General features: G+C 35.6%; 1 protein-coding gene across 2 annotated transcripts; it reads left to right on the top strand.

The window, feature by feature from the left end:
• The first annotated feature begins 300 nt into the window (after window positions 1–300).
• LOC138333582 (dopamine beta-hydroxylase-like) lies at window positions 301–21,452 on the top strand. 2 transcript variants are annotated; one of them, XM_069282044.1, is made up of 10 exons: window positions 301–559; window positions 10,763–11,002; window positions 13,727–13,856; window positions 14,135–14,233; window positions 15,368–15,547; window positions 17,159–17,334; window positions 17,641–17,884; window positions 18,793–18,889; window positions 19,434–19,719; window positions 20,052–21,452. In XM_069282044.1, exons 2-10 carry the CDS (start codon window positions 10,793–10,795, stop codon window positions 20,361–20,363), a joined length of 1,734 nt encoding a protein of 577 aa, XP_069138145.1. In that variant the 5' UTR covers window positions 301–559; window positions 10,763–10,792; the 3' UTR covers window positions 20,364–21,452. The 2 variants fall into 2 exon arrangements, with proteins under 2 accessions (XP_069138145.1, XP_069138146.1); XM_069282045.1 differs by lacking the exon at window positions 301–559 and adding an exon at window positions 8,884–9,035.
• The last annotated feature ends 1,982 nt before the right edge of the window (window positions 21,453–23,434 follow it).

Here is a 23,434-nt window from a genome sequence, read left to right as displayed (position 1 = left end):
TATAATATGGCACCATCCTCGATTCTCCAATGGTAACTGTCAATGACGTAATATCCACGCCAATGATAATAACCCCTGGAGTATCGAGGATGACATGGTACACTGTACATGTACCACACATTCCATGTACAGTTCAATTTAGGCTAGGCTTTTACCTATTTTATATAGAACCCCTTAAACGCCCAAGAATGGACTTTGGACACTCTGATAGGTCCAAACTGTATAACAGTATACGATATATAAACTGTACAACTAATTTCCAGATCCCTGTGTGTTTACCTATATTGAATGGTGACATGAATAGATTTCGTTAACCTGTAGCGAAATCTGGTTCTCTATTGTCGTTGTTGGTGGACGAGAATCGGGTCTATTATGTTTATTTTGGAATGGACACGATACGGTTCAATGATCATACATGTACTCTGACCAGGTATTACCAACCCTTAACAAATAAGTGTTTAAACATCCCGTGACTGGTTGTGAAACACCCACCCATTTTGTCCAGGGGGTAGTTTCGTAATATTTGTGAGGTAACCAGTCCCGCTGAGGACAAGCTAATGTAAGTACATTTTTGTTCTTAGCTTTTGTATACATGTAGTGTTTAAATGTGCGTTAGATTTTAAAGTAACAACTATTGAAGCTAGCTCTTACGTTCCAAGCAGCTACTTGTATAAAAATCAAACACAAATCCATATTGGATGTTTATCGATTGGCAGGTACATGCACGTGCTGAGGCCATGCATGGAGTTAAGGTTCATGTAAAGGCTTTAAACAGTGATATTTTGCAAGCCTAAAACTCATTACTGTGCTGCAATTGAACAGAACTAATTTCATTAATTGTTGGTATGTACCCTGGCTAACTGTCAGTCTTACTGTTGATATGTAATTTGTGAAGCTGCTTGTAAACTTCAGTAAAATATGAGAAAAATGTATATTTCTGGATAAGACATATAACTCGTGTTAATTGCATTGAAGGAACCAAATAATCATGTCATCGTGTCCAGTTGTGAATATGCCAGGTACTCCAACAGTTTGTTTGGCAAAATCGGACCAGCAAATAGCGCAGGAGCCTATTGTAGTAAATGCAAATGGCTGCTATAAATGGCGGATCACAAATATAGCACATAAGAAGCCATCTCAATTGATACAAATGTTCTTAAAGACACCATAAGGTACTCTGAACATGACAAGAAGACTCTTCACGAAAAAAATAGTTCAACCGATCTGTTTGGGGCGAAAAATGCAAGTTTCCGGAAAGAGCCTCAAAGTCAACATTTTAACTATTTTTATTCGTAAATAGTCTTCTTGTCATGTTCAGAGTACCTTATAGTGTATACAAGAGCACCTGTATCAATTAAAATGTCTTCTTATATGCTATATTTGTGATCCGCCATTTAAAGCAGCCATTTGCATTTCAACAATAGGCTCCTGCGCTATTCGCTGGTCCGATTTTGCCAAACAAACTGTTGGAGTACTTGGCATAGTCACTACTGAACACGATAGCATGCTTATTTGGTTCCTTCAATGCAATTCACACGAGTTATATGTCTTCTCCAGAAATATGCATTTTTCTCTTATTTTATTGAAATTTACAAGCAGCTTCACAAATTACATATCCACAGTAAGACTGACAGTTAGCCAGGGTACATACCAACAATTAATGAAGTTAGTTTTGTTCAATTGCAGCACAGTAATGAGTTATAGGCTTGCACAATGTCACTGGTTAAAGCCTTTACATGAACCTTAAAGTTATGTACTGTAAAGATGCAGGTTATTTTTATTCTTATTATTTCTTTGGTTATAAGATGAAATATGTTTAGGAATTTATGAGACTGGGTATTATTTACCTAATGCAAATGATTTTTAAACCGCCATGGAGAAGATTTATATAGGCCTAGCCTGTTATTTCATCCATTTATTGCGTGAGGTTTCGTTTTCTACACATGTACAGTATACCCTTGAAACATGTATCCAGTTTGATATCACTAAGGGATATCCGTTACCGTCTTTTTGATAGTTTATTCAGAACGTACATCGTATAAGGACGTATGAACGGAAGTAAATAAATTGTCGACAGTGTATATAGCCACTTGACAGTTTCAGAGCGAGAACGCAGGAAAATGAAAAAAAAATCGGATTTAAAGCTCAAAATGTTGATTTTTCAGCAAATTTTTCATATTTTGTTTGACGCAGCAAAAATGTTTCCCAACAGTCAATCTATTAATTTCTTATAAGTTTTTTTGACCACTTGTCAATCAGTTTTCAGCAACAAAAACAATCCAAAACCAATGTTAAACATCGTATAAAGTTCCGGTTATGACGTCATCAAGATGGCCACCATCTTCGAATTTCACTGAAAAAATAAAAAATAGTCATAACATTGACATTTTTCCAACTGAAGTAGACACATGAAGGTATCAAAATGACCACAATAGAACAACAAATACATGTCAGGACCAAATAATCCAATAAATGTAGTGATTTGAACGCAGGAAATGAAAAAAAAATAATTATTTAAGCTCAAAAATGGTAATTTTTCAGCATTTTTTCAATTTGGCTTGACAGCAGCAAAATTGTTTTCCCAACAACAAATTATTATTCACATCAGTTATTTGAACCTCTTATCAATCTGTTAAAACAACAACAACAAAAAATATATAGAAATGCAAAAGAGAATTGTTATACCATCATTTGGTTTACAAAACATCACCGGATGCGGCATATGATTGTTATTTTTCCAACCGCTAACACTACAGTTTCCTGGTGTCTTGGAATTTCCTGAATATAACATTGGCTATTGACGATTTATATCTTAACAAATTTGAATTTAAAGTTGGCTGAATATCTAAGTGGAGGACTTCAAAATAATCCATTTTCATGTTCGAAATTTTGTAGACTAGTAGCCTCTCAAAAACTAATTATTACAGCAAAACGCTAACTAATAGCTATAGGGTATCAAATTAAAGTTCCGTAAATACCATGACACTTTTCGAAACATATTGTGTCTTTTAGAATGAGCACATCCATTGTTTATTTCCTGTGTATAACGCAAGGAAATATAAGATGGTTACTACAGTGTCCACATATTTCTTTCACTATTTCTTAATGCTAATCATTTTCGTTGTGCGTGCTTTCTCGCCAGAGTGTCGTCTTCGACCTCGGTGACCTGATTGACATTACATTACCGGTTACCATCGTGGTTCTAACTTGTCAACTGTCCATGGTCAGAGTTAAGATCATAAACATCGGTTTCAGGTATGTGGGAGCCCTCTTCCCTGTTTTCCAACCTAGTTTCCACCTAGATTCACATATTTATATGGGATGTTCCAGACTTCCGCCGGCATGATGGACAAAGACACCAATCAACATCTGCGGAGGATTGAGTTGGTTCTCCTTAATTTGATATAAAATGAAGGCACAATTCCTCATTCTTGTGAACCTCAGTGACCATAGGTGGCACAGGTGGATTCTTTTTTTGAGGTCATACAATGAGGTCTGCAGTGAAGTTCACTCTTTGCCAAGTCTGGAAAGCACTTTAGAGAACTTTTTACTGGAGAGTCTTCAATGGTCTCTTTGCGCATACACCAGATGTGACACAACCAGCACCTTACAAGGGAGTGGGAGAAAGTCAGACCAATGAAAAAACATTTAACATTATATGCCCTCATTAATGACCTCAATGATATCAACCTGTGCCATTTATGGTTGCACGAGGGTCCACAAGATTGATGAAAGTACTTCATACCAATTATGGAGTTAATGTGCTAAGGAGAACCAATTCCACCATTGGAAGAATGTGCATCTGGTGTAATTTCCATTATGCCGGAGAAGTCTGAAACAGCATATACGTACGATATGTTAAGAATCTGAAAGAGAACCCACATCCCTGAACCTGTTTGTTCTTGATATGAACTCTGGTCATGGATGGGTCATAAAAGGCTAGAACAACACTGGTAATGCAGTGTCACATGAGCTCATCGACATCGAAAACGTCGATCTGGCTTTCGACGAATTGGATACTGATATCTCTCGAGTACTCTGATTCGGACTGCATGTACCAGCTACCAGATATGCCGAGTCTCTTCAGTGGATAGGTCAGTGAGGCGAGAAAGCACGCACAATGATAATGGTTTTATCATTGAGAACCAGTGAAAGACATATTATTTAGTGACATTGTAGTAACCATCTGACATTTTGCTTATGCTAATGCATAGGAAATAAACACATGAATGTGCTCATTTTCAAAGACACAAAAAAACGCTTTGGGAACTGTTAATGATATTAACGGAAACACATGGCTTAGCTTAGGTTACATTTGTTACGCTATCAGTAGGTGTTGTGTTATTTTTGATGACGCTATGCTAATTCTACGCTGCTAAAAAATTGAGGAGTATAACAATAATTCTTTTTTTGCATTTCTATATATTTATTGATGATGTTTTTTAATTTTACTGATTGATAGGAGTTTTAAATAACTGATTACGAGTAATAATTTGTTGTTGGGAAACATATTCTGCTGCGTCAAGCCAAGTATGAAAAATTTGCTGAAAAATCACCATTTTTGAGCTTAAAAGCTTATTTTTTTATTTTTTCCGTACAAATCACTACACATATTGGATTATTTGGTCCTGATATGTATTTGTCGTTCTATTGTGGTCATTTTGATACCACATTTGTCTACTTTAGTTGAAAAATATCAGTGTTATGACTATTCTTCATTTTTTAAGTGAAATTCGAGATGGTGGCCATCTTGATGACGTCATAACCGGAACCTATACAATGTTAACATTTGGTTTTTGTTGTTGTTGTTGTTGTTGTAAACAGATTGATAAGTGGTCAAAAAACTTATTAGAAATAATAGATTGTTTGTTGGGAAACATTTTTGCTGCGTCAAACAAAATATGAAAATTTGCTGAAAAATCACCATTTTTGAGCTTAAAATCCGATGTTTTCATTTCCTGCGTAGAAATCACTACATATATTGGATTTTTTGGTCCTGATATGTATTTGTTTAGTTCTAAATGTGGTCATTTTGATACCTCATTTGTCTACTTCGGTTGAAAAAATGTTAATGTTTATTCCAATGATAATAACCCCTGGAGTATCGAGGATGACATGGTACACTGTACATGTACCACACATTCCATGTACAGTTCAATTTAGAATAGGCTTTTACCTATTTTATATAGAACCCCTTAAACGCCCAAGAATGGACTTTGGACACTCTGATAGGTCCAAACTGTATAACTGTATACGATATATAAACTGTACAACTAATTTCCAGATCCCTGTGTGTTTACCTATATTGAATGGTGACATGAATAGATTTCGTTAACCTGTAGCGAAATCTGGTTCTCTATTGTCATTGTTGGTGGACGAGAATTGGGTCTATTATGTTTATTGTGGAATGGACACGATACGGTTCAATGATCATACATGTACACTGACCAGGTATTACCAACCCTTAACAAACAAGTGTTTAAACATCCCGTGACTGGTTGTGAAACACCCACCCATTTTGATCCAGGGGGTAGTTTCGTAATATTTGTGAGGTAACCAGTCCCGCTGAGGACAAGCTATTTCATTATTGCTAAGCATAGCACTTTTGTTGTACAAATTGTGCTAACCCATTTAAAAATAAATCACTGTGTTGTAAAAATCATCACGATACTTTAACGTAGTTATCGATGGCACTACGGATGCATAAACTAGTTGCTATGTACCATGTACATTGTTGATATTGAATGTTCATTTTATATTAAGGTTAAAATAAACATGATATTCAAAAACATGATTCTAAACAGTTAGTTTGAAAAGCCAGCAGAATAGTACAATCAGCCTATATAGTGGTTTAAGTTGAAGAATAAGATCATATAAATTTTAATGGATGCTTTCTGTCACAAAGCAAGTGATGTTCTTGTGCTCTAGATTATATCGCACTTTTAGGGCTATACTTGCACAAATTTATCGATAAAACACAGTATATTTATCGGGCATAAACAATCAGTATAGCGTAATGTTATTGTCATCTCAGTGAACTGAACACGCTATTTAGAATTTGCTTCGCTGAAATGTAATGCTTAGGTACGTGATTAGGAAACTGCAACATAAATCTACGAATGTTAAACAGTAATTGTCTAATATTAGCACCGAAGCATACATAGGATGGATTCACAACTTACTTGATGTCTCATTTAGTGTAGACTCAATAACACATCAGAATTTTTATGTTACTGAGTTATACTGTCCTTGGGGTAGGTATTGATTGTGAGTTCATGAGTTTGCGAGCGTAAACGTAATAAGTTTCGGTAGGAAAAAACTAGCGTTGAATTGCGCTCACAAAAATAATGACGTTACAAGGTGATCAATGTGACCCGCAAGGGAGCATACTCTGTAATCATTGACAACGACGGTATAGAGTTTGAATACAAATATCACTAGTTTAAACAGGGTCATTCAACCTTATATTAGATCCGACAAACAGAACATGTAAGGCATAAAATATATTACAGTAATCAAAGGAAGTCCAATTACGAGCATTAAATGATTAGGTCTAAAATAAATGTATTAAAACTAGATGTACTTTTATAGAACTGGATGTGCACCATGTTTACCACAGTGCTGGACGAATTATTATCTGTAGTATTAATATAGATGTATTATACTAGATGAACCTTGTAAAGTACTGAATTGTCTCCAATTATACCACATGTGCTGACACTGATATACTTGACTTAATTGTTTATTAATCGGTTATTGTCCGTTTGATAGATTGCTCGCATCATTTTTAAACAATTTCTTACCACAAGAGTTATAACAAGATCGAAAAAATCATATAGCCTCAACTTATATACCCTTTCAGAACTAAAAAGGAAGTGAACATGTTTGTTTTTCATGTAAACTTTTTCATCAAAGTAGATTATTAAAAATATTCCATAACAAGTAGCTGAGCTAATGTAAGTACATTTTTGTTCTTAGCTTTTGTATACATGTAGTGTTTAAATGTGCGTTAGATTTTAAAGTAACAACTATTGAAGCTAGCTCTTACGTTCCAAGCAGCTACTTGTATAAAAATCAAACACAAATCCATATTGGATGTTTATCGATTGGCAGGTACATGCACGTGCTGAGGCCATGCATGGAGTTAAGGTTCATGTAAAGGCTTTAAACAGTGATATTTTGCAAGCCTAAAACTCATTACTGTGCTGCAATTGAACAGAACTAATTTCATTAATTGTTGGTATATACCCTGGCTAACTGTCAGTCTTACTGTTGATATGTAATTTGTGAAGCTGCTTGTAAACTTCAGTAAAATATGAGAAAAATGTATATTTCTGGATAAGACATATAACTCGTGTGAATTGCATTGAAGGAACCAAATAATCATGTCATCGTGTTCAGTTGTGAATATGCCAGGTACTCCAACAGTTTGTTTGGCAAAATCGGACCAGCAAATAGCGCAGGAGCCTATTGTAGTAAATGCAAATGGCTGCTATAAATGGCGGATCACAAATATAGCACATAAGAAGCCATCTCAATTGATACAAATGTTCTTAAAGACACCATAAGGTACTCTGAACATGACAAGAAGACTCTTCACGAAAAAAATAGTTCAACCGATCTGTTTGGGGCGAAAAATGAAAGTTTCCGGAAAGAGCCTCAAAGTCCACATTTTAACTATTTTTGTTCGTAAATAGTCTTCTTGTCATATTCAGAGTACCTTATAGTGTATACAACAGCACTCGTATCAATTAAAATGTCTTCTTATATGCTATATTTGTGATCCGCCATTTAAAGCAGCCATTTGCATTTACAACAATAGGCTCCTGCGCTATTCGCTGGTCCGATTTTGCCAAACAAACTGTTGGAGTACCTGGCATAGTCACTACTGAACACGATAGCATGCTTATTTGGTTCCTTCAATGCAATTCACACGAGTTATATATCTTCTCCAGAAATATACATTTTTCTCTTATTTTATTGAAATTTACAAGCAGCTTCACAAATTACATATCCACAGTAAGACTGACAGTTAGCCAGGGTACATACCAACAATTAATGAAGTTAGTTTTGTTCAATTGCAGCACAGTAATGAGTTATAGGCTTGCACAATGTCACTGGTTAAAGCCTTTACATGAACCTTAAAGTTATGTACTGTAAAGATGCAGGTTATTTTTATTCTTATTATTTCTTTGGTTATAAGATGAAATATGTTTAGGAATTTATGAGACTGGGTATTATTTAACTGATGCAAATGATTTTTAAACCGCCATGGAGAAGATTTATATAGGCCTAGCCTGTTATTTCATCCATTTATAGGTTTCGTTTTCTACACATGTACAGTATACCCTATATAACATGTATTCAGTTTGATATCACTAAGGGATATCCGTTACCGTCTTTTTAATAGTCTATTCAGAACGTTCATCGTATAAGGACGTATGAACGGAAGTAAATAAATTGTCGACAGTGTATATAGCCACTTGACAGTTTCAGAGCGAGAAGAAAAGAAGTTGGCTTGGTAAAGATCTCTGTAAAACATCAATTATTGCCAGTAGTCGAAATAATGTAACAGATGTATGCAATATTGTACAGTGTTTTCTGACATAATCGTATATACTTTAGTGAGTGCTTTATTCTAAATCATGTGGTCATATCACTGATACACGTACTCTAATTTAATCACTTGGCTTTACAAAATCTGAAATACATGTACCTCGGTACGTTTGTCAAAATAAAATACATTTTAAAATACTGTTTTTCACGCGGTATTACGCAACCTTATTGTATACGTACTGTAATAAGAAAACTGGTTTGCAATAATAGTGTCTGCAATTCGAACACGCGATTTAGTCAGAACAATGACATATTTTGCAATAATGATGTCACGTGAGACTACTTGAGCCCCCTGTATAAACACAGGCGCATAAACTTGTATTGGGGTAGGACTATTAGTCATTTTTCGGGATAATTTTAAAGTTTAAAGGGAAAAGCATTTAAAATTTTCATAACACTCGGGATAGATAACAGAGTAGGTACGTAAGTTTGTTTTCTTTACTTGTATACATGTTTTCCATAGACAACTTTTCAATTATATGTATTACACAATGTGCAGACTGATAACTGCCACAGGGACTTGGAATATATTCATTTTTCGTTATTTACATATCAACTACCCGTGGTGTGTATAGGATAGAAAATACATTCAAAGTCCCTGTGATAAAGTATTGACGACCAGTGGAAGAAGATGTCGTGATTTTGTTTTTGTTCCTATCGATATGAAATTGTCTGTCACGCATGGTATACATTTTATCATTTAGTTAATACTTTATCAACGAGCTGTTTCCACATCATCATCGATACCCCAAGGGTTCCAATCACTTACGAGCTATATAGATCTCATATTAAAGCTGAAGGCAACAAAACAGAACAAAACAAGTAATTTAGTCCTTTAATGCACATCAAAAGGGCCGTATAACGATACACTGTGGTAGACTGTGTGAAGCTTTGATGTTGGGCGTCGCTTTCTCTGTAGCCTTCAACAGATTTTTTGCTGGCCTGTGATTGGTTCAGATTTTTTCCTCTCAGCTGCCATCAGTTTTACGATGAGATCATAAGTGATCGGAGCCCCTGAATTATCGAGGATGTTTCCACATATATTGATTTTAATGCCCATCAATTTCACTCGCTAGCAGGTACTCTAATTTTTTAAATAACCCTTGGACATGTTTGTGTTAACTTCAACCGGTCTAACAGGTATGGCCGAAATCACCTTGTTTAAATTACACCTGAACAAATAGCTATATGTTTACTTGTCATCTTACCAGTCACCGAATTTATTGGCCTTCGACAAACTACTAGGAAAAGGACCGACTAAGTGTATGCTATTGATAGAAAGGGGACTGTCTTGTTTGCAAGCGGTATTTACGGCAATTATCGTTTAAAAATAACCAGAGACACAACATACATTTTTTGTTTTTATTTCTTGTTCATTACAGTTTAAATACATGATGTTTTAGGACCTATTCTTGTAACTACAGATCATAAGATTTAAAATCGAAACTGATTTTAATTAAAACAACATCTTTGTGCGCTATGTAATTACAGTATAGAATGATGTACAGCGTTAGAAAGCTCGGTACGATGAAAAATCTTTTACAACACACACAAATATGATATATATAATACATGTCAGATGTTTCTGAACCTGTCCACATACTTATAAACGTCAGATTTCTTGTGGTCTGCAAAATCTATATGGGATACCAATTTTGATAATGTCGACTAAATGAGTTTTGAAAATCCGTGTCCAATCTTTTTGTTTGGTTTCAATGGAACATGTAATGTCGATGGGTTATAATATCAATACGTTGATGACAACATCCGGATCCATATACAAACTGAGATGTGATCTAGGTCAAAATATGTGTCACTCTTTGTATTAACTAAAGCGGCTAGGGATCCGGTCCTGAGCACAGGGACCTGGCACGAAAAATTTTAACCAATAGTATACATATATATATATGTATACTGTTAGTTTTAATATATATATATGTATACTGTTAGTTTTAAAAAATCGTGCCAGGTCCCTGTGGTCCTGAGAGCATTATACATGTCAACTTCACCAGCCAAGGATATTCAGTCCGATAATTCAGATAGACTATCGGACTGAAAACCTTTGGCTGGCGAAGTTGCCCCTTAGTTCAGCAAAACTCCGAATTCTGTACATTCAAAATTATTCTTTAACATAATTGCATTACAGAGACATAGTTTCGGTACTTAGACAACGGCAATGAAGTCTTCTTTGTGCATTCTGGTGTTGGTCGCTATCACCCCGTGGCAGACATATGGGTATTCATCTTTCCAAACACGAATCCCTAACGGGGATAAAGTGCGCGATCCCTGTGATGGCACTACAGTATGGCAGGGAGTGGGACACGAGGCCATAGGTGGAGGGGGGCCCAGGAACCCATTTGGGTTGGATTTCCACAACAATGGCCAGGTATGTAGCACCAAAAAACATATATATACCCAAACATGTCTATAATGACCACCCACGGGACCAAGAAAAACTCTTTATCACTAAGTGGTCTGTATACCCAGGTCAATTTCAATCTGTTGCTGTCCAGTTGGCATTCATACTACCATAATTGCCAACAAAATACAGTTAAATGCTTATTTTGACATTTGATAACAAACATATGATGAAATATTTAGAGATTTTGCATATAAAATAAATAAAGAATTCATTATCGACAAATACGAAACAGAAATTTGAACAGCCATTTTTCGTGATCGCTCACATGAAATTTGTGTACATTATTATAAAAAACGAAAATTTACAGGCTAGACTATACATATGGGTGTGAATTTCCTCATGACTATGTGCACTATTTTTATTGGGGTTTACTGGACCATATGAGGCCGCGATGGCCTTAGTTAAGGTGTACCGACAGACATGTAATATCGCCTCTGATTTCTGAGTTCGGTTCTTATTTTGGACACTCAATTGACGTATTTCGGCGTTTTTTCCTGATACTCCGGATTTACTCTATCTCCTTAATTTGGCACGTTCTTATATGGCCCTGCTGTTAAAAACTACCACATACAAAGTTCTTATAAACGTTTCCTACCGAACATTATCTGCGAAAGTCGTAAGTTTTGAAAGTCGTCATTAAAGTTCCCGTAAAATTCGGTTTCAGTTTAGTTAACTGTTCGGTATTTGAGGTTTGTTTATAACTTTGAATAAACAAATATCAACACTTTGTAGACTTGTACTACAACCGGTTGGCCATGATGATACACATATACACGTGATTCTTTTCCTGGTTATCATCTACGTCTCCAGCGAAGGTGCATTTTTCTATCCTAACAGTGTATACAACTATACATGTATCAATTTGGGCCTAACAGCGTGCCAGTATATTATTTTCAGACATTTTATGGATCTAGATAAAAATAGGTAAAAATACACTCGTATAATACATGCCGAATAGAATGAAATTTCCTAAAAAAAAATTAGCAAGACTCCTACACATTTTAAAATGTGTGTGAACACTCTGGTGTGTCTGAATACATATCTGTATTCACTGTAACTATATCTCAGATCCTCGTGTTATGCACAGGACGCTAACATATACCCTTTTTGTTCCCAATCTTTCTCTAGAGTTTAACACGTTTCTAATTTTCAACTCTTGACACTCAGGCTTATCTTCTTTTCCAAGGCCACTTACATTCGGAAAATCGAAAATAAACCCATATAAATGTTTATTATAAATGTTCACTGGCAAACTACACCGTTAGGTCGCACTAAACATGCAGTCACAAGGACATTAACCAGCATGCATCACGCGGGTGTCAATTTTACACTTAATTGGCATATATTCTAGATCTCTTTACAAGTGAAATAATTGTGTATAGAAGAAAGAAGTACTTGTATGAAAACGCGTATGTCTTCTATAAATCTAACATTCTGACTTCAAATTTTAAGTAATTGTTTTTATAAAATCCGATTTTAGCTAGACCTAGATGTAATTTGACATGTTTCAAACTGACGTTACTTAACGCGTCGTCGTGACGTTTGGTCTTACGTCGTTTTATAAGTGGACAATTTACGGAATTTTTGAAATACGCTGTTATCTTTTTAAAATTGATCACACACTCAAAATAAAAAGACTTATACCATTTTCAGTTAGGACATATTGCGGACATGATTGACATCTATATTCAATATTTCCTAATAAGCTGATGAATGTCACTAAAAATCGCTATATTTGCAAAAAGTAATAGAAAATCACTTGGTGGACAATTAATGGAATTTTTTATTTTCTCTGTATTAAGTGAACTTCTACTTGTAACTGGGCTATATCATATGTATGACAAGTTTATTAAAAACACATTTTGTACATTATTTCAAATACTTGAAATAAGTTTTCTCTCAATATTACTATGAAATTGAAAATCGTTTTCTCTTTGTTAAGCGTTATATTTTGGCAAAGGCGAATAATGACGGTTTTACCACATCGTACATCATCTAACACATTTGAAAGTTTATGAATGTCATTTGACATATCATACCGCATCTTTGAATCATTTTTATTTATTTTTGCGTATGTTTAGTGCAATTGAAGAGCATTTATAGAAACGAACACTCCGGTAAATGTTACGCGTTACATACCGTTATCTTGGTATTTTGGAGAAACTAAACGCGATCAACATGTTTTTATCATTCGCTTTTTCGCCTATATTACCCATTACATCAACGTTCATTAAAAACTGTTTTCAATGATATATACTATGATGCAGGTGTATGAAAGGAAAGAAAACCGTAACGCTTTAAGTAAAGGATATGTGTATTTTGAGACGACGTTACCAATATCGCGCGCTATACGTCATAGTGTGACTAAAGTGAAAATGTTAATATATTGTGATAAAATGTAGTTTTGGGGAGCCTGAAAAAAGAGTGGTCTTTTTAATTAAGCAGATGGTCTTTAGTCAGAGGTAATCTCTAAGGCGAGTTTGGTCGTACATTAGATTTATTAAACAAAAACAAAGGGAAATATTTTATCGAAAAATACTTTCTGAGACCTACCGTTTTTATGACAACAGTGTTACATTATATATGGATTGCATTAGATCAAAGCTTAAAATGCTTTTCAGCATATTCATTTGATAGCAATCGAAATAATTTTGTCTAGAAATACGTCTTTCTTGATTACAATGTTAGGTATGGAACGCCACCCTTTGTCAGAAGGACTCTGATGGAGACGGTATGTCTAATGGTGCGGAGCTAGGCGATCCTACCTGTGTATGGACTCCGGGGTCTACTCCGACTGAGGATCCAACCGGCCATCCTGGTAGGGATTTACTTGATTAATTTGTGTTAAAATTTACCAGAATTATTTCAATATTTTTTCATCTAACCTGCGACCAGTTTCACGAACATTTTTTGACGTTAAGGAATTCCTTAACTTAAAAATTACCCGTAAGAAAGTATTATAGAAGTCACGGAAACAATCATAAATTAAGTAGCCTTCCTTAAAATCTATAATGAGTTCCTATTCGTGAAATAAAACTATGTTTCGTTCTGTTAACGGGTATTTGTTTATGTTATAAATTTTGTGTTCCATTGCAGGTTTGTGTGAACCATGGAGTGATCCCATATGTTTAGAAAAGAATACATTCCACAACTGTCAGACTCCCGACTTCCAATGTGATGCTACTAAAGCCCCAGGTAAAGTTTACAGCTAACGTAAAATAGGTTCAATATTATCTGACGAACCCCTAACCTTCAAGGGGCCAAATATTTCATGTATAATGCAGGAGAAATTCCGAAGTGTGCTTTAAAGGCCCACTACCTCTCCGAAACGGTTTTTAATTCTTGAAATGAGAATGTAAAACGAAAGTCGCAAAAGTTATTCACTTCCCATTAATACTACATTTATCATCATCTTCTGAACAATTTAATTGAAATAAATAAAATGTGAATTTTCATAACGCGGGTTGTCTTATGTTTCCCGCCGTCGTCCTAAATACCGCGCGGTAGTTGATTATCACTACGCCAGACGGCAAAACAGCGAAATGACTCACCACTGTCTTCTATGTTACGCTCGAAATCTTACATATACGTTTGGTTTTGAAACCTCATCTTAGGTCATTAGTATATATTGTCTGATGTTATTAATGTTTTTAAGAAACCTTTATGTTTTGCTCCGGAAAGGTAATGGGCCTTTAAGTGGGCCCACTTCGTTTCTGAAACCAAAATATAAAGATTTTTACAAACAATTATAATGTATGACCACCTGCAATGTATATGAATGACCTAAGATGAAGCTGCAACACCAAACAAATGCAAGCTGATAAATCTAAAAGGTTCGTTTCGCTGTTTGTGGTGTAGCGTAGTGATTATCATCTACATGTACTGCAATGCAATTAGGACGACGTCGTGAAACATAATACGACCTGGGCTTAAGACATTAACATTGAATTTATGTATTTAAAATTGTTGTTCTGGAAGTAATGTTCGGTGTAGATAACGTTAACGTGATGACTTTTGAGACTTTACAAAACTTCGAAACTCTTTATACAATTACATTTTTAAAATAAAATCTGTTTTGAACTCCGAATTTGTCTTTGAATACCTTTAATTTAGTTTGCTAAACAGGCGATAGCTATTTTATAAGGAAGTTCGCCTGTTCGAGAAGCAAAAGAAGTAGTGCTGTAGATGTATTGTTAAACGTAATGATTATGTAGCTATGACTTGCGCTCACACATTCAATGTCGGAGCAAATGTCGTAGCAACAATCAATTGCATCATAGCTGTGTCTACACATCATGTATAACAAAAAAGTCTTATGTTTGGTTTTAGATGTTATGGAGTATGCTGTGAGATTTCCTGAAACACCTGTTCCTGCAGAAGAAACGACCTACATTTGTATGAATTTCGCCATGCCTGCCGACCAGGACTACCACGTGATCGCAGACAGGGGACTAATTGACAATGCGTTTGTCATGCACCATATTTTAATCTACGGATGTCCCAATGACGGTTGGTATACACCAGACTTCCATTTAAATTACTAAAGACGTTGAATATATCGCAGTATCCCAGACCACGCACATCGCACTTCACACATCTAAGACACCACATACATGTATACGGGAAGCCGTCCTTGGCTGTTTATAGGACGTCAATTCAATAAACCAGCCTAACCACCCATCTAAGACTGACTTGACCGGTACAAATAAAAAATAGCCACAGAGCTAACACACCAAATTAATCGCTCTTAGTTTGCTATTTCAATTGAGCATTTCGTGAAAACAAATGATTTTGACCACCAGTAACTCCCGATCGGAATTTGAAATTCCCGATGAACATTTCTTGACTTTATAAACATGATTAAAGGTGAAAGAAAAGGCAAAAATGTGATTTTCTGAAAATGACACAGAAATAAAATATGTTTGTTATTCCTTTATTTTATACTCCCTATGCTAACCTACTGTAAAATGAGTCCAATATTTTAGATACTTGCGTGTGTAATGAAGGAGGATATTTTGTATTGAGACTGAGGTTTTGGTCAACATGTGTTATGATAAACTCTTGGACTGAACTATTTGGTTCCCTAGCTCAACATAACACATGCTGACCTCAACCTCGGTTGACAATTGTATAGTGTCCAATGTGTAAGGTTACAATTAGTCTCCCACTTGGAACCAGGAGGACTTCAGGTTCGGGTTGTGTCCGTCCGTTCGTTCGTCCGTCAAACATTATCTTGCCCTGTTGCTATCTCCTTAATCATATCCCCAGATAAGAGTGTGTGTTATGCACCCAAAGCACGTCACTGTGACCTATATTTTGAATCTCTAACCTCGGTTTCAGTACAAATCTGTGTCCGATGTTTGTAATGCATCAGAACTTCAAACTTGGTTCCGATCACTTACGATCTCTGCACTCCTAGACTCTCTCATATAACGGTACACTGTGGTTGATTGTGTGGCTTTGATGTTGAACGTCACTTTTTCTGTAGTCTTTAAAAAAAATTTTGCAGGCCTGTAATTTGTTCAGATGTTTTCCGCTTAGCTGTCTCCAATTTTACTATGGGATAGTCCAAGGGAGATCGGAAGTGATCGGAACCCCTGGAGTATCAAGGATGGTAGGTCCACTGTGCCAGACTCTTCCAAATCTGGGTCACCGTAACCTACATTTGTGGTTCTATCTCACATACAGGGTCCCATAAATCAAGTTACACTTTTAAAATGATAATACTTTTGACAAACATGAGCAACAAAAAAGATATTTTGGTATATGAAGACATACAATCAACCGATTTACTGTTTGCATAATATAAGACAATAATTTGATTCTACCATTGACGTCATTTTCATATCATCAGTTTTATAAAAATAAGATCAAAATTTTAATGATCGTGTTCAAAGGTTGCTAAAATTTCAAGGATAACGTCTTTTTGACCACATTTTCAAAAATGTGGCTTTTGTGAACATTGTTGCTAAGATTACCTAGATTTGTTTGTTAAGCTGTTTAAGGTATTTAAGAAAATTTGAACTTTGAAAGTATAGCATAATTTATGGGACACCCTGTACTATTATACATAGTCAGTATACAAAAGTATCGATATCGGTCAACACTTATACTTTGTAGTTGAAGAGGGAGATTTAGTCAATGGCTTGAACACGCCCTTTGCTTGCGGTATGGCCGGAGAAGTTCGCTGTCAGGAAGTCATGGCGATCTGGAGTGTTGGTATCCCTGGCTTTTGTCACAATGAAAATGCTGGATTCAGAATAGGACCCAATGGATATAAATACGCCTCTATGCAGGTAATAACATGTGTGTCAACAATTTGTAAAGTTTGATTTGAAATTTACTTTCGACGTATTTCAGTAGCTCGTTCTTGCATATTACAGAGCCAATTTGATTGCCATTTGAATAAATTTTATATTTTATTGTGATATCAGTAGTTTCTGTGTGAAAAGTACATCGTTTTTTCTAAAAGAAGTAAGGCGTTATGCTTATAAACACAGACTAGCATGACAAGCAATCGATACCTATTCGCAACGGCGTATAACTCAATAGTATGCAAATACAAAAGACAGAGATTAGTTAGTAATACATTTAAACTCCAGATACACTGGAACAACCCTTCGAAGAGAAGTGACCACACGGACAGTTCTGGAATGACCCTCTTCTACACCCCGGTGTTACGACCAAATAATCTAGGAAACCTGATGATTGGAGAAAGTGTGTTCCAAATTCCTCCGCGCGAAGACCGATATGTTATAGAATCGGAGTGCAATAGTTTTTGTTCTTCAAACACCATGAACGGCTCCGTCCACATTATCAGTGGCCTGAACCACATGCATTACATGGGTAAGTGTTCACCAAAATATCGTGCTGATAAATATAATCGTGTATTCGTCCGTTTATCTAATAAACTGGTTAACTTGCCATAGTACCAATTCTCCCCGCTGTGATGTGCGCATAAATACTTTTTACTTTCGGAGCGGAGAGTAGAATAAACTACGTATATACGGCAGGCAATCCATGGAATCTATCTAATGCAATCGGAACACCTCGGATGAAACTGTCGTGTATATTTACCTCGGATGAGATACAAGAGCACCCACATTTTATTATGGAACTACCTTTTGAAAAATGATTGCCACCGACGATAATACTCCTCGAAAAGCGTTAGGTCATTTATGATACGTTTACATAAGGTTACATATAATTTCTTAATATATACGGCTATATAAGATCAACATTTTCCGGTGAAGAAAATATTCTTACACCTCTTGCATCCGAGGTCATGTTATACATCCGAGGAATTCCGATTGATCTAATCGATCAGTAATTGTTCATAAAAAGGTTGACCAAAATGCATTCCGTTGCTTAAATGTTTCGTGCATGGTAAATATATTCTGCAGGAAAACGATTCAACGTTTTAGAAGAGTGATGGAATTCGATTGATATCATATACGTTGTTATTGTCATCTACTTTACATGTCACAAATAAATGCAGCGTCAATGGAAATGCTGGCTATTTTTAACAAACAAGATACTTACATGAAAAATATTGTGTATTTTCGTTATGTTTAAATATTGCATGTTCTTTCCTCGCTGTATGTTATTACAATGGTCTTCAGTAACATGGTAGTACTACTGATGCCTAACGAAGTCTATCAAACTTTAACTAAAAATAAACACGTTATACGTCTACATCCTTAATGTACATTGTTGTAAAAATGTTTCATTTTTTTATTGTTTATTTTTTTCAGGTAGACAGATGACGACCTACATGACACCTGCCGGTGGCCAAAGACAAACAATCATGCATGACGAACATTACAGTTACGACAACCCTGTTGTCCACACGTGAGTTGATATAGGTTCATGAAATATACAAAACGACACATCCCTACACTGAGTCAACAAGCTATATCTAAACAGTGTGAAGATATTGAAATAACTTTAATTGTTTAATGTTAACTATAATAAACGTAAATCTACAAACAAATGTTTTATTTTTGGTGATTTTAATCTGCTGCCATCGCCAAAAATAATTTTTGAAAATTTTACTTGTTCAAGATATTTTCAGGGAAAATTTCTGCTAATCCACTAAAGTATATTTTAAAATAAGAATATTTTGTAACTGCCAGACTTCCTGTCTTTACAAATCGCCAACATATACCTAAACCTTTGAAAATTTTCTATATGCGCTAATATAATAAGCATTTTAGTAGAGACGAAAACCCGTTCTCGTATCAATGCGATCTGATTACAGATCAATATGTCAATACGCTGAACGATCAAGCTTGATTATTTTAATTTAAGATATATGCGTTCTTTGTCCGATTTTCATACTTTCCAACTTTAAATGCTTTCAAATGAATTTCTAATTGTATTTAATTATTTACAGCTTCCAAACTCCACATGAATTTCACCCGGGTGATTCGCTGAGCACCAAATGTTCTTTCACATCCGCTCACAAAGCTGTTACAACGACAAGCGGTGAAGCGACTTCCCAGGAAATGTGTTTCGCGTTCTTGTTCTACTACCCCAAAGAAGCATTCCAAACAGTTCAATGTACGACCGCCTTGGGGTTACAGACATGTCTTTTGAGTCATCCCACCGCTGTTGTGGACGGTTGTCAACTCAAGACCTTCTTCGATAACCAAACCATGTGGACCCAAATATTCGGAGAGGTAGGTGAACGTTTTTCTTTTCCACGAAATGCCAAACCAATAATAGTATGATAAATAGAGTAATTTCAAAGCAGGATGGTAGCAAGATGGTCAATTAAAAACTAATCTGCAATGTGGTTCCTTGACAAAGGCTTTGTAGCCGAAAATTTGGAGTAGAGACGGTTTATATTATCAATAATGTAAATTATGTTTCTTTTGGTTCTGGGACAATTATGTTCAGTTGATAATATCATTCATGGTTAAATTGTACAAATTCTATGAAGGACCTTTATCGAACGAACCACCAATTCAAATTAAATCACCAGTTTAAGAAAAATGCATTTTTGTTTCAGCTTACTGTTCGGTGTGAAAAGTTCTTCTGTCGCAAGGAATGTAAAACATATATCCAGGAAATGAGGCAGCATCCTTGTTTTAATGGTACCATTGGAGATTACGTGGATCGTATTCTCGGCGCCTTTATCGGCGTGAATGAGATGGCGCTCTACCATTCTTGTGATAAGGAAATAGCGCTTGAGGCTAGGGAAGCCTGTAGCTGTACAACACCGAATCCACGGCCATGCGTCGAATATACCGGAAGTGGAGCTTCTCTCCAGGTTTCGCTGTATCTACTTCTGGTTGCCATGGTCGCAATATACGCAAAGTAATACCAAACGATTCTGCCACCTTCATGGTATTGTATATTGGAAATTAAACGCAAATATATACGGATAAACTAGTGTTGTAAAGTCAACATGGTTTCCCATGTCGCAAAGTCGGAATTTCATTACGTTTCCTAGGTAGACTAGAGTGCTAAATGTATATTGAGTAAGCTGAAATCCAGATATCGTTTGAGATACCATATAGTCGCTTATTTTCGCGGGGGCTGATATTTTCGCCACATTACTGTTATCGCGGAAATATGATTCGCGAAATATTGAGAACTTTTTAAATCATAGATACGAAAATTTGAATTTAAATCTTCTCGTTTTGAGTTAAGTTCTTGAATCTTTTGACCAACGGAAATAACCCACTATACGGTATCCTATCTAATGGCTTTATATACAGTTTATTATGAAACTTAAACATTTTGTTTATGTTAACCAGAGTAACTTTTATATCATTTTAATTTACCATATTGAAAGTTTATGTCACTTGATAATATATGGCTATCTCATAAAAAGTGAGTGTTGTCGACTGCATACACAATATTGCAGAGAGTAGACCATACTTATGTTAATGTGATGGCGGTTAACATTCAGTGTCCAGTTTCAATAACGTTCCCTAATTTTAAGAAATCCCACCAAATCTCCAAAGGAAAGCATTAATGATATTAAGGAAGGCTCTGTAATCTAAGATATTTTCCTTTAGTTTTTTTTGCAATGCTTTCCTATGGGGAATTTGAAGTTAAGAATTAAGTTAAGAAATGTCTTATATTCAAGGAATGTTCGTGAAACTGGGGTCAGGATTCAGTTTCAGTCGATGTCTATAAAACTGTCACTGGTATAAGAATACAAGCGCATACGTTGTATTGATATCAAATCAATTTGTTGTCATAGAGGTGTTTAAATTTTGAATTGAGTATAAGCTGAGAGTTTTGTATATAATATTTACATAATTTCACAAAAATATTGAACAAACATTTCGTTCTTAATGAATTCCATATTTAAACCTATTACGTATATTTCAACAGAATCTATTTTTGTATTAATATTTTGTTATCATGTAGTTTTGCTATTAAAATCAGCTAAGTTGAATGTTGCCTTTTTGTCTTTAATTTAAGACTTGTTGTCACCAAATGAACAATCAACTGTGGCATGCAGGTAACGGCTTTAGAATTGTGCCTGCTGCCCCTATTGAATGATCGTAGAAGGCGACTAAATTTAAGATATTATATTTTTTCGTCTTCCTAGTTAACTTTCAAACGTCTCCCTTGACACCGCCTCACTTTTTGCGTTCGCCCCTGTGAGGTAGGCTCTTGGTTCTGTCCCCTGGCCGAGACACACCAAAGTCTGTAAAAGTGGTAGTTTCTGCACCTGCTTAGCGTTCAGCATTAATGGAGTAGGACGACTGGTTCGCCCGTTGTCAGTATAATGTGACCGGGTGGGGTGTGTTGCTTGGTGTCTTCGGCATCATGCTTTAATGGTATAGCACTATTCAAAGGACTTTGTGATAAGTCTTATCTCTATGTTGTAGGAGCTCTTTAACCCTCTACAAACTTCCCGATACGTAAATATCAGGACGCAATTGAAAGTATACCCGACTTTTGTGATCGTTATTGTGAGCAAGGACAAATCATCATTCAGGGGACCTAAATATCCATATTTCAAAGAAATTTCTATTAAGACAGGTAATCCAGTCTACGAAGAGCTGCGCTCTTATTATCACATGCAAGGTCACGTGACATGCATGAAGGTGAAGCCATTATGAAGATGATACCTTTAAAGCAGACAAAAAATAAAATATCCTCTGTATTTTGTTACTTTGTTATCAATGTGTATAATTTCATCGTTATTATAACTTTCTCCTTTTTCAGCACTGTTTATATCGTGCGTGTCTGCCTGTACATACTTTCATCCATCCTTCTGTCCGCCTGTCTGTCCATTTGTTTGTTCACCTATTTGTTTCATTTGTCTCACTTAATGGAATCTATCTGAAAGTATGCGCGTCATCCTGTTTGTCCGTAAGAGCGTGAGTATAGACAGATAAACAGACAGATAGAAGAAAGAACACGTGATACCCATGTGCAGCTGGATATATAATCATAAATTTTTTTCGTCCGATCGTCTTTATTTCGTTCGTTCATTGTTTGCTCATTTTTCTTTTGTCCGTTCGTTAGTTATTTCTTTCTTTCGTTCGTTCGTTCATTCATTCGAATGAACGTTCATTCAAGCGCAGGAACAACGTATGAAAGCGATCGTCTGTTTTCTTATCACTTTTCTGTCTTCTCACGAACGGAACAAGGCTCGATGCTCAACTTTGGACACATTATGTACTTAAATGGTTTCATGAAACATACTTCGATCTTGTACGATAACGTTCAAGGTCAAGGTCACGGACGTCTCAAACTACTTTTTCTAATGAACTTTTAAAACGCTCATGACCTTATTCAGGTAGATTCTAACATAGCGGTTGTTTTTCTCATTAATCTTAACAGTATTTATCTCACTCAAAAAGGAGCAGACAAATTTGTATTTTTCTTCATTTACAAAAGTAAATTACTTTACACTATTACCACCAGTGAACAGTTTGAGCTTTCAAGATAAAAATATTAAAAACAATTAATTGCGTCCCGAAAAAAATCCATGGGACTATGTCATATATGGAATAAAGTAGAGATTGCGCATGCACCAAAAGCAAAATGCATTGTTTCATATAATTTTTTGTGTTAATTCGATATACATATACATGATTAAACACCAATTATTGTTCAAATGATGAGTATCGTTTATGCTCTGTCGGCAGTGGAGCATCTTTAACCCTCTGTTTAAAAGATTAATGTACAATAAAATGAGTTGAATTTTTTAAAAGGACCATTTTAAAACGTTTCTCTCATATTGACTCATAAATCGTAGACAATAACCGACTACCTTTCCGTCAATTTAAAGATCTACTAGGTCTAGACAGTGCACATACTTGGGGTTTTGTTGATGGTGTCACTTACACGGCTTTCTTCTTTTTATACATTTTAATAAAACTGCTGCATCATTGCATCGTCTGCATTGAACGGATCACCGCT

Source organism: Argopecten irradians, chromosome 10, assembly GCF_041381155.1.
Source record: "Argopecten irradians isolate NY chromosome 10, Ai_NY, whole genome shotgun sequence".
NCBI lineage: Eukaryota > Metazoa > Mollusca > Bivalvia > Pectinida > Pectinidae > Argopecten > Argopecten irradians.
Note: the sequence above shows the minus strand (reverse complement) of the source record. Positions and strands in the feature narration are given on the sequence as shown.